Here is a 12,500-nt window from a genome sequence, read left to right on the forward strand (position 1 = left end):
TCTCTGTCTCTGTCTCTGTCTCTGTCTCTGTCTCTGTCTCTGTCTCTGTCTCTGTCTCTGTCTCTGTCTCTGTCTCTGTCTCTCTCTCTCTCTCTCTCTCTCTCTCTCTCTCTCTCTCTCTCTCTCTCTCTCTCTCTGTCTCTGTCTCTGTCTCTGTCTCTGTCTCTGTCTCTGTCTCTGTCCCTGTCCCTGTCCCTGTCTCTGGGCTCTGACCTAACACTACCAGACAACTAGGCGTGTGTGTGTGGTGGGTGTGTGGGTGGGAGTGGTGTGGTGGGGAGAAGTGTGGGGGTGAGATTGTGTGGGTTGGGTGGGTGGGTGGGGAGAGAGGTGTGTGGGTGGGTTGGATGTGGTGGGGAGAGTGTGTGTGTGGGTTGGGTGGGGTGTGGGGGAGAGAGTGTGTGTGGGTGTGGGTGGGGGGAGAGAGTGTGTGTGTGGGTTGGGTGGTGGGTGGGTGGGTGGGGAGAGAGTGTGTGTGTGGGTTGGGTGGGTGGGTGGGAGTGGGTGGTGGGAGAGAGTGTGTGTGGGTTGGGTGGATGGGGTGGGTGGGTGGGGAGAGAGTGTGTGTGTGGGTTGGGTGGGTGGGTGGGGAGAGTGTGTGGGGGTTGGGTGGGTGGGTGGGGAGAGAGTGTGTGTGTGGGTTGGGTGGGTGGGTGGGGAGAGAGTGTGTGTGTGGGTTGGGTGGGTGGGTGGGGGAGAGAGTGTGTGTGTGGGTTGGGTGGGTGGGTGGGGAGAGAGTGTGTGTGGGTTGGGTGGGTGGGTGGGGGGAGAGAGAGTGTGTGTGGGTTGGGTGGATGGGTGGGGAGAGAGTGTGTGTGTGGGTTGGGTGGGTGGGTGGGGAGAGAGTGTGTGTGTGTTGGGTGGGTGGTGGGGAGAGTGTGTGTGTGGGTTGGGTGGGTGGGTGGGGGAGAGTGTGTGTGGGTTGGGTGGATGGGTGGGTGGGAGAGAGTGTGTGTGTGGGTTGGGTGGGTGGGTGGGGAGAGAGTGTGTGTGGGTTGGGTGGATGGGTGGGTGGGTGGGGAGAGAGGTGTGTGTGGGTTGGGTGGGTGGGTGGGGAGAGAGTGTGTGTGGGGGTTGGGTTGGGTGGGTGGGGAGAGAGTGTGTGTGTGGGTTGGGTGGATGGGTGGGTGGGTGGGGAGAGAGTGTGTGTGTGGGTTGGGTGGATGGGTGGGTGGGTGGGGGAGAGAGTGTGTGTGTGGGTTGGATGGATGGGTGGATGGGTGGGGAGAGAGTGTGTGTGGGTTGGGTGGATGGGTGGGGAGGGGTGGGTGGGGAGAGAGGTGTGTGTGGGTTGGGTGGATGGGTGGGGAGAGAGTGTGTGTGTGGGTTGGGTGGATGGGTGGGGGGAGAGAGAGTGTGTGTGTGGGTTGGGTGGGATGGGTGGGGAGAGAGTGTGTGTGTGGGTTGGATGGATGGGTGGGGGAGAGAGTGTGTGTGTGGGTTGGGTTGGGGAGAGAGTGTGTGTGTGGGTTGGGTGGATGGGTGGGGAGAGAGTGTGTGTGTGGGTTGGGTGGGTGGGTGGGGAGAGAGTGTGTGTGTGGGTTGGGTGGGTGGGTGGGGAGAGAGTGTGTGTGGGTTGGGTGGGTGGGTGGGGAGAGAGGTGTGTGTGGGTTGGGTGGGTGGGTGGGTGGGGGAGAGAGTGTGTGTGGGTTGGGTTGGGTGGAGAGTTGTGTGTGGGTTGGGTGGGTGGGTGGGGAGAGAGTGTGTGTGGGTTGGGTGGATGGGTGGGTTGGGTGGGGAGAGAGTGTGTGTGGGTTGGGTGGATGGGTGGATGGGTGGGGAGAGAGTGTGTGTGTGGGTTGGATGGATGGGTGGATGGGTGGGGAGAGAGTGTGTGTGTGGGTTGGGTGGATGGGTGGGGAGGGGTGGGTTGGGTGGATGGGTGGGAGAGAGTGTGTGGTGGGTTGGGTGGATGGGTGGTGGGGTGGGTTGGGGAGAGAGGGTGTGTGGTTGGGTGGGGATGGGTGGGTGGGTGGGGGAGAGAGTGTGTGTGTGGGTTGGGTGGGTGGGTGGGGAGAGAGTGTGTGTGTGGGTTGGGTGGGTGGGTGGGAGAGAGTGTGTGTGGGTTGGGGTGGGGAGAGAGTGTGTGGGTTGGGTGGGTGGGTGGGGAGAGTGTGTGTGGGTTGGGTGGGTGGGTGGGGGAGAGAGTGTGTGTGTGGGTTGGGTTGGTGGGTGGGGAGAGAGTGTGTGTGTGGGTTGGGTGGGTGGGTGGGGAGAGAGTGTGTGTGTGGGTTGGGTGGGTGGGTGGGGAGAGAGTGTGTGTGTGGGTTGGGTGGGTGGGTGGGGAGAGTGTGTGTGTGGGTTGGGTTGGTGGGTGGGGGAGAGTGTGTGTGTGGGTTGGGTGGGTGGGTGGGGAGAGATGTGTGTGTGGGTTGGGTGGATGGGTGGGGAGAGAGTGTGTGTGTGTGGGTTGGGTGGATGGGTGGGGAGAGAGTGTGTGTGTGGGGGTTGGGTGGGTGGGTGGGGAGAGAGTGTGTGTGGGTTGGGTGGATGGGTGGGGAGGGGTGTGTGGGTGGGTGGGTGGGTGGGGAGAGTTGTTGGGGTTGGGTGGGTGGGTGGGGAAGGTGTGTGTGGTTGGGTGGATGGGTGGGGAGAGAGTGTGTGTGTGGGTTGGGTGGATGGGTGGGGAGAGAGTGTGTGTGTGGGTTGGGTGGATGGGTGGGGAGAGAGTGTGTGTGTGGGTTGGGTGGATGGGTGGGGAGAGAGTGTGTGTGTGGGTTGGGTGGATGGGTGGGGAGAGAGTGTGTGTGGGGGTTGGGGTGGGGAGAGAGTGTGTGTGTGGGTTGGGTGGATGGGTGGGGAGAGAGTGTGTGCGAGAAATATGACCAATCCTAAATTAATACAAAGTCAGAGAGATTAATGTGCGAGGCTTATTCAATGCACATCTCTGTGTGTGTGATATTGTATTTTTAATGACTGTGTGTATAGAAACTGAAGCTGGAGAGGACAGAAAGCTCAAAAGGTTATTTATGTAGGCTGTTAGCGGCTACAGCCAGATGTCAATAGCATTGTTTCAGCCATTAAACAATTAAACACATCTAATTGGAGACAGAATATTACTCTGTGTGCGTCCCAAATGGTACCCTGTATATTCCCTATGTGCCCTGGTCAAAAGGAGTGCACTATAAAGGGAAAAGTGGGCCATTTAGGACACAGCTTCTGAGATTAAATGACGCTCACCTACCGTCTCTCTCTCTCTCTCTCTCTCTCTCTCTCTGTGTCTCTGTCGCTGTCTGTCTCTGTCTCTGTCTCTGTCTCTCTCTCTCTCTGTCTCTGTCTCTGTCTCTGTCTCTGTCTCTGTCTCTGTCTCTGTCTCTGTCTCTGTCTCTGTCTCTGTCTCTGTCTCTGTCTCTGTCTCTGCTTCTCTGCTCTCTGTCTCTGTCTCTGTCTCTGTCTCTGTCTCTCTCTCTCTCTCTCTCTCTCTCTCTCTCTCTCTGTCTCTGTCTCTGTCTCTGTCTCTGCTCTCTCTCTCTCTCTCTCTCTCTCTCTCTCTCTCTCTCTCTCTCTGCTCTCGTCTCTCTCTCTCTCTCCCTCTCTCTCTCTCTCTCTCTCTCTCTCTCTCTCTCTCTCTCTCTCTCTCTCTCTCTCTCTCTCTCTCTCTCTCTCTCTCTCTCTCTCTTCTTCCTCCTCTCTCCCTCCCAATCCCTTCATCTCTCTCTCTCTCTCTCTCTCTCTCTCTCTCTCTCTCTCTCTCTCCCCCCCTCTCTCTCCCTCTGTCTCTCTCTCTCTCTCTCTCTCTCTCTCCTCTCTCTCTCTCTCTCTCTCTCTCTCTCTCTCTCTCTCTCTCTGTCTCGTAGAAAACAAACTGTAATCAATTATTTCCTCCTTTTGAAGTTTCTATTTTCTCTCGCTGCCCTCCTCCTTACCTCACCCCATCAGTTCCCTCTCTCTTCTCCTACACCCCATCCCTCGCTTTCTTCTCCTCTAATTAGTGCAATACTCATTTAATAGTCTCTCTGGAACTCTGTTTTATAACCTTGCAGAAGGGTTTAAGACAACACAGAGGTTAAATAAACACCTGACTGCGAGAGAGAGAGAGAGAGAGAGAGAGACAGAGAGAGAAAGAGGGGGGGGGGCAGAGAGAGAGAGAGAGAGAGAGAGAGAGAGAGAGAGAGAGAGAGAGAGAGAGAGAGAGAGAGAGAGAGATGAAGGGATTGGGAGGGAGAGAGAGAGAGAGAGAGAGAGAGAGAGAGAGAGAGAGAGAGAGAGAGAGAGATTCCCAGGGGAGAGGTATTCTGGATCACAGTCAGACAGGCAGTTCTGCTGGCAGCCCGGCAGGAAAACAGAGCTGGTCTGTGTCCCAAATGGCACCCTATTCCCTATGGGGTCCTGGTCAAATGTAGTGCACTATAAAAGGATTGGGCGCCATTTGGGACAAAGCCCAGGGATACAGACTAACAGAGGGATCTGATTTCCCTTAACCAAGCACATCTCATTCAGCATGGGAACAGAACACTGATCTGATGAAAGTCTTACGGCTGCAGTGTAACTGACACAGACACACACTTCCTGTCTGTTTAGACTGGGCTCATTGTGACACACACTTCCTGTCTGTTTAGACCGGGCTCATTGTGACAGAGTGAGTGAGGAGAACACAGATGTAGACGTTGAAGTGTGAAGTGTGTGAATGTTTTTGGGGGAATTGTTGTGGAACCAGGAGCATTTCAAAACGTGGAGAATAAATATAATCTTACCCATTCTGCATTGCAGTGGGATCATATGTCAATGTCATGGCACTCTGAAAGGAAAAGAAAGACAGTTATTAATAGGAGTTCATCAAAAAAAAAAAAAAAAGGACTGTGAGAACCATAAACATGGAGCAATAGATTGTCACTACGTGTCTCCCACACACTGATGTATGACCGGTGAGAGCTCTATTGGAGTGAAGACACAGCTATGGAGCTGCAGGAGCTGCTGATCTGATACTGACAGGAGCTGTATGGTATTTACAGAGCTGCAGGAGCTGTATGGTATTTACAGAGCTGCAGGAGCTGTATGGTATTTACAGAGCTACAGGAGCTGTATGGTATTTACAGAGCTGCAGGAGCTGTATGGTATTTACAGAGCTGCAGGAGCTGTATGGTATTTACAGAGCTGCAGGAGCTGTATGGTATTTACGGAGCTGCAGGAGCTGTATGGTATTTACAGAGCTACAGGAGCTGTATGGTATTTACAGAGCTGCAGGAGCTGTATGGTATTTACAGAGCTACAGGAGCTGTATGGTATTTACAGAGCTACAGGAGCTGTATGGTATTTACAGAGCTGCAGGAGCTGTATGGTATTTACAGAGCTACAGGAGCTGTATGGTATTTACAGAGCTACAGGAGCTGTATGGTATTTACAGAGCTACAGGAGCTGTATGGTATTTACAGAGCTGCAGGAGCTGTATGGTATTTACAGAGCTGCAGGAGCTGTATGGTATTTACAGAGCTGCAGGAGCTGTATGGTATTTACAGAGCTGCAGGAGCTGTATGGTATTTACAGAGCTACAGGAGCTGTATGGTATTTACAGAGCTGCAGGAGCTGTATGGTATTTACAGAGCTGCAGGAGCTGTATGGTATTTACAGAGCTGCAGGAGCTGTATGGTATTTACAGAGCTGCAGGAGCTGTATGGTATTTACAGAGCTACAGGAGCTGTATGGTATTTACAGAGCTACAGGAGCTGTATGGTATTTACAGAGGCTGCAGGAGCTGTATGGTATTTACAGAGCTGCAGGAGCTGTATGGTATTTACAGAGCTGCAGGAGCTGTATGGTATTTACAGAGCTGCAGGAGCTGTATGGTATTTACAGAGCTGCAGGAGCTGTATGGTATTTACAGAGCTGCAGGAGCTGTATGGTATTTACAGAGCTGCAGGAGCTGTATGGTATTTACAGAGCTGCAGGAGCTGTATGGTATTTACAGAGCTGCAGGAGCTGTATGGTATTTACAGAGCTGCAGGAGCTGTATGGTATTTACAGAGCTGCAGGAGCTGTATGGTATTTACAGAGCTGCAGGAGCTGTATGGTATTTACAGAGCTACAGGAGCTGTATGGTATTTACAGAGGCTGCAGGAGCTGTATGGTATTTACAGAGCTGCAGGAGCTGTATGGTATTTACAGAGCTGCAGGAGCTGTATGGTATTTACAGAGCTGCAGGAGCTGTATGGTATTTACAGAGCTGCAGGAGCTGTATGGTATTTACAGAGCTGCAGGAGCTGTATGGTATTTACAGAGCTGCAGGAGCTGTATGGTATTTACAGAGCTGCAGGAGCTGTATGGTATTTACAGAGCTGCAGGAGCTGTATGGTATTTACAGAGCTGCAGGAGCTGTATGGTATTTACAGAGCTGCAGGAGCTGTATGGTATTTACAGAGCTGCAGGAGCTGTATGGTATTTACAGAGCTGCAGGAGCTGTATGGTATTTACAGAGCTACAGGAGCTGTATGGTATTTACAGAGCTGCAGGAGCTGTATGGTATTTACAGAGCTACAGGAGCTGTATGGTATTTACAGAGCTGCAGGAGCTGTATGGTATTTACAGAGCTGCAGGAGCTGTATGGTATTTACAGAGCTGCAGGAGCTGTATGGTATTTACAGAGCTGCAGGAGCTGTATGGTATTTACAGAGCTGCAGGAGCTGTATGGTATTTACAGAGCTGCAGGAGCTGTATGGTATTTACAGAGCTGCAGGAGCTGTATGGTATTTACAGAGCTGCAGGAGCTATATGGTATTTACAGAGCTGCAGGAGCTGTATGGTATTTACAGAGCTGCAGGAGCTGTATGGTATTTACAGAGCTGCAGGAGCTGTATGGTATTTACAGAGCTGCAGGAGCTGTATGGTATTTACAGAGCTGCAGGAGCTGTATGGTATTTACAGAGCTGCAGGAGCTGTATGGTATTTACAGAGCTGCAGGAGCTGTATGGTATTTACAGAGCTGCAGGAGCTGTATGGTATTTACAGAGCTACAGGAGCTGTATGGTATTTACAGAGCTGCAGGAGCTGTATGGTATTTACAGAGCTGCAGGAGCTGTATGGTATTTACAGAGCTGCAGGAGCTGTATGGTATTTACAGAGCTGCAGGAGCTGTATGGTATTTACAGAGCTGCAGGAGCTGTATGGTATTTACAGAGCTGCAGGAGCTGTATGGTATTTACAGAGCTGCAGGAGCTGTATGGTATTTACAGAGCTGCAGGAGCTGTATGGTATTTACAGAGCTGCAGGAGCTGTATGGTATTTACAGAGCTGCAGGAGCTGTATGGTATTTACAGAGCTGCAGGAGCTGTATGGTATTTACAGAGCTGCAGGAGCTGTATGGTATTTACAGAGCTGCAGGAGCTGTATGGTATTTACAGAGCTGCAGGAGCTGTATGGTATTTACAGAGCTGCAGGAGCTGTATGGTATTTACAGAGCTGCAGGAGCTGTATGGTATTTACAGAGCTGCAGGAGCTGTATGGTATTTACAGAGCTGCAGGAGCTGTATGGTATTTACAGAGCTGCAGGAGCTGTATGGTATTTACAGAGCTGCAGGAGCTGTATGGTATTTACAGAGCTGCAGGAGCTGTATGGTATTTACAGAGCTGCAGGAGCTGTATGGTATTTACAGAGCTGCAGGAGCTGTATGGTATTTACAGAGCTGCAGGAGCTGTATGGTATTTACAGAGCTGCAGGAGCTGTATGGTATTTACAGAGCTGCAGGAGCTGTATGGTATTTACAGAGCTACAGGAGCTGTATGGTATTTACAGAGCTGCAGGAGCTGTATGGTATTTACAGAGCTACAGGAGCTGTATGGTATTTACAGAGCTGCAGGAGCTGTATGGTATTTACAGAGCTGCAGGAGCTGTATGGTATTTACAGAGCTGCAGGAGCTGTATGGTATTTACAGAGCTGCAGGAGCTGTATGGTATTTACAGAGCTGCAGGAGCTGTCTGGTATTTACAGAGCTGCAGGAGCTGTATGGTATTTACAGAGCTGCAGGAGCTGTATGGTATTTACAGAGCTGCAGGAGCTGTATGGTATTTACAGAGCTGCAGGAGCTGTATGGTATTTACAGAGCTGCAGGAGCTGTATGGTATTTACAGAGCTGCAGGAGCTGTATGGTATTTACAGAGCTGCAGGAGCTGTATGGTATTTACAGAGCTGCAGGAGCTGTATGGTATTTACAGAGCTGCAGGAGCTGTATGGTATTTACAGAGCTGCAGGAGCTGTATGGTATTTACAGAGCTGCAGGAGCTGTATGGTATTTACAGAGCTGCAGGAGCTGTATGGTATTTACAGAGCTGCAGGAGCTGTATGGTATTTACAGAGCTGCAGGAGCTGTATGGTATTTACAGAGCTGCAGGAGCTGTATGGTATTTACAGAGCTGCAGGAGCTGTATGGTATTTACAGAGCTGCAGGAGCTGTATGGTATTTACAGAGCTGCAGGAGCTGTATGGTATTTACAGAGCTACAGGAGCTGTATGGTATTTACAGAGCTGCAGGAGCTGTATGGTATTTTACAGAGCTGCAGGAGCTGTATGGTATTTACAGAGCTGCAGGAGCTGTATGGTATTTACAGAGCTGCAGGAGCTGTATGGTATTTACAGAGCTGCAGGAGCTGTATGGTATTTACAGAGCTGCAGGAGCTGTATGGTATTTACAGAGCTGCAGGAGCTGTATTGGTATTTACAGAGCTGCAGGAGCTGTATGGTATTTACAGAGCTGCAGGAGCTGTATGGTATTTACAGAGCTGCAGGAGCTGTATGGTATTTACAGAGCTGCAGGAGCTGTATGGTATTTACAGAGCTGCAGGAGCTGTATGGTATTTACAGAGCTGCAGGAGCTGTATGGTATTTACAGAGCTGCAGGAGCTGTATGGTATTTACAGAGCTGCAGGAGCTGTATGGTATTTACAGAGCTGCAGGAGCTGTATGGTATTTTACAGAGCTGCAGGAGCTGTATGGTATTTACAGAGCTGCAGGAGCTGTATGGTATTTACAGAGCTGCAGGAGCTGTATGGTATTTACAGAGCTGCAGGAGCTGTATGGTATTTACAGAGCTGCAGGAGCTGTATGGTATTTACAGAGCTGCAGGAGCTGTATGGTATTTACAGAGCTGCAGGAGCTGTATGGTATTTACAGAGCTGCAGGAGCTGTATGGTATTTACAGAGCTGCAGGAGCTGTATGGTATTTACAGAGCTACAGGAGCTGTATGGTATTTACAGAGCTGCAGGAGCTGTATGGTATTTACAGAGCTGCAGGAGCTGTATGGTATTTACAGAGCTGCAGGAGCTGTATGGTATTTACAGAGCTGCAGGAGCTGTATGGTATTTACAGAGCTGCAGGAGCTGTATGGTATTTACAGAGCTGCAGGAGCTGTATGGTATTTACAGAGCTGCAGGAGCTGTATGGTATTTTACAGAGCTGCAGGAGCTGTATGGTATTTACAGAGCTGCAGGAGCTGTATGGTATTTACAGAGCTGCAGGAGCTGTATGGTATTTACAGAGCTGCAGGAGCTGTATGGTATTTACAGAGCTGCAGGAGCTGTATGGTATTTACAGAGCTGCAGGAGCTGTATGGTATTTACAGAGCTGCAGGAGCTGTATGGTATTTACAGAGCTGCAGGAGCTGTATGGTATTTACAGAGCTGCAGGAGCTGTATGGTATTTACAGAGCTGCAGGAGCTGTATGGTATTTACAGAGCTGCAGGAGCTGTATGGTATTTACAGAGCTGCAGGAGCTGTATGGTATTTACAGAGCTGCAGGAGCTGTATGGTATTTACAGAGCTGCAGGAGCTGTATGGTATTTACAGAGCTGCAGGAGCTGTATGGTATTTACAGAGCTGCAGGAGCTGTATGGTATTTACAGAGCTGCAGGAGCTGTATGGTATTTACAGAGCTGCAGGAGCTGTATGGTATTTACAGAGCTGCAGGAGCTGTATGGTATTTACAGAGCTGCAGGAGCTGTATGGTATTTACAGAGCTGCAGGAGCTGTATGGTATTTACAGAGCTGCAGGAGCTGTATGGTATTTACAGAGCTGCAGGAGCTGTATGGTATTTACAGAGCTGCAGGAGCTGTATGGTATTTACAGAGCTGCAGGAGCTGTATGGTATTTACAGAGCTGCAGGAGCTGTATGGTATTTACAGAGCTGCAGGAGCTGTATGGTATTTACAGAGCTGCAGGAGCTGTATGGTATTTACAGAGCTGCAGGAGCTGTATGGTATTTACAGAGCTGCAGGAGCTGTATGGTATTTACAGAGCTGCAGGAGCTGTATGGTATTTACAGAGCTGCAGGAGCTGTATGGTATTTACAGAGCTGCAGGAGCTGTATGGTATTTACAGAGCTGCAGGAGCTGTATGGTATTTACAGAGCTGCAGGAGCTGTATGGTATTTACAGAGCTGCAGGAGCTGTATGGTATTTACAGAGCTGCAGGAGCTGTATGGTATTTACAGAGCTGCAGGAGCTGTATGGTATTTACAGAGGCTGCAGGAGCTGTATGGTATTTACAGAGCTGCAGGAGCTGTATGGTATTTACAGAGCTGCAGGAGCTGTATGGTATTTACAGAGCTGCAGGAGCTGTATGGTATTTACAGAGCTGCAGGAGCTGTATGGTATTTACAGAGCTGCAGGAGCTGTATGGTATTTACAGAGCTGCAGGAGCTGTATGGTATTTACAGAGCTGCAGGAGCTGTATGGTATTTTACAGAGCTGCAGGAGCTGTATGGTATTTACAGAGCTGCAGGAGCTGTATGGTATTTACAGAGCTGCAGGAGCTGTATGAGTATTTACAGAGCTGCAGGAGCTGTATGGTATTTACAGAGCTGCAGGAGCTGTATGGTATTTACAGAGCTGCAGGAGCTGTATGGTATTTACAGAGCTGCAGGAGCTGTATGGTATTTACAGAGCTGCAGGAGCTGTATGGTATTTACAGAGCTGCAGGAGCTGTATGGTATTTACAGAGCTGCAGGAGCTGTATGGTATTTACAGAGCTGCAGGAGCTGTATGGTATTTACAGAGCTGCAGGAGCTGTATGGTATTTACAGAGCTGCAGGAGCTGTATGGTATTTACAGAGCTGCAGGAGCTGTATGGTATTTACAGAGCTGCAGGAGCTGTATGGTATTTACAGAGCTGCAGGAGCTGTATGGTATTTACAGAGCTGCAGGAGCTGTATGGTATTTACAGAGCTGCAGGAGCTGTATGGTATTTACAGAGCTACAGGAGCTGTATGGTATTTACAGAGCTGCAGGAGCTGTATGGTATTTACAGAGCTGCAGGAGCTGTATGGTATTTACAGAGCTGCAGGAGCTGTATGGTATTTACAGAGCTGCAGGAGCTGTATGGTATTTACAGAGCTGCAGGAGCTGTATGGTATTTACAGAGCTGCAGGAGCTGTATGGTATTTACAGAGCTGCAGGAGCTGTATGGTATTTACAGAGCTGCAGGAGCTGTATGGTATTTACAGAGCTGCAGGAGCTGTATGGTATTTACAGAGCTGCAGGAGCTGTATGGTATTTACAGAGCTGCAGGAGCTGTATGGTATTTACAGAGCTGCAGGAGCTGTATGGTATTTACAGAGCTGCAGGAGCTGTATGGTATTTACAGAGCTGCAGGAGCTGTATGGTATTTACAGAGCTGCAGGAGCTGTCTGGTATTTACAGAGCTGCAGGAGCTGTATGGTATTTACAGAGCTGCAGGAGCTGTATGGTATTTACAGAGCTGCAGGAGCTGTATGGTATTTACAGAGCTGCAGGAGCTGTATGGTATTTACAGAGCTGCAGGAGCTGTATGGTATTTACAGAGCTGCAGGAGCTGTATGGTATTTACAGAGCTGCAGGAGCTGTATGGTATTTACAGAGCTGCAGGAGCTGTATGGTATTTACAGAGCTGCAGGAGCTGTCTGGTATTTACAGAGCTGCAGGAGCTGTATGGTATTTACAGAGCTGCAGGAGCTGTATGGTATTTACAGAGCTGCAGGAGCTGTATGGTATTTACAGAGCTGCAGGAGCTGTATGAGTATTTACAGAGCTGCAGGAGCTGTATGGTATTTACAGAGCTGCAGGAGCTGTATGGTATTTACAGAGCTGCAGGAGCTGTATGGTATTTACAGAGCTGCAGGAGCTGTATGGTATTTACAGAGCTGCAGGAGCTGTATGGTATTTACAGGGAGCTGCAGGAGCTGTATGGTATTTACAGAGCTGCAGGAGCTGTATGGTATTTACAGAGCTGCAGGAGCTGTATGGTATTTACAGAGCTGCAGGAGCTGTATGGTATTTACAGAGCTGCAGGAGCTGTATGGTATTTACAGAGCTGCAGGAGCTGTATGGTATTTACAGAGCTGCAGGAGCTGTATGGTATTTACAGAGCTGCAGGAGCTGTATGGTATTTACAGAGCTGCAGGAGCTGTATGGTATTTACAGAGCTGCAGGAGCTGTATGGTATTTACAGAGCTGCAGGAGCTGTATGGTATTTACAGAGCTGCAGGAGCTGTATGGTATTTACAGAGCTGCAGGAGCTGTATGGTATTTACAGAGCT

The 12,500-nt window shown here is 49.9% G+C and overlaps 1 protein-coding gene across 1 annotated transcript in view; it reads right to left on the reverse strand.

Moving 5' to 3' along the window:
- LOC121543743 (RNA-binding motif, single-stranded-interacting protein 3-like) overlaps positions 1-12,500 on the reverse strand; it is a 151,042-nt gene that overhangs the window by 30,812 nt on the left and 107,730 nt on the right. Inside the window, exon 7 of the mRNA XM_045215620.1 lies at positions 4,695-4,738. Coding sequence (XP_045071555.1) covers positions 4,695-4,738 — 44 coding nt within the window. The remainder of the gene's footprint in view (positions 1-4,694; positions 4,739-12,500) is intronic.

The sequence above is a fragment of the Coregonus clupeaformis genome, unplaced genomic scaffold, assembly GCF_020615455.1.
Source record: "Coregonus clupeaformis isolate EN_2021a unplaced genomic scaffold, ASM2061545v1 scaf0486, whole genome shotgun sequence".
NCBI classification, from domain to species: domain Eukaryota; kingdom Metazoa; phylum Chordata; class Actinopteri; order Salmoniformes; family Salmonidae; genus Coregonus; species Coregonus clupeaformis.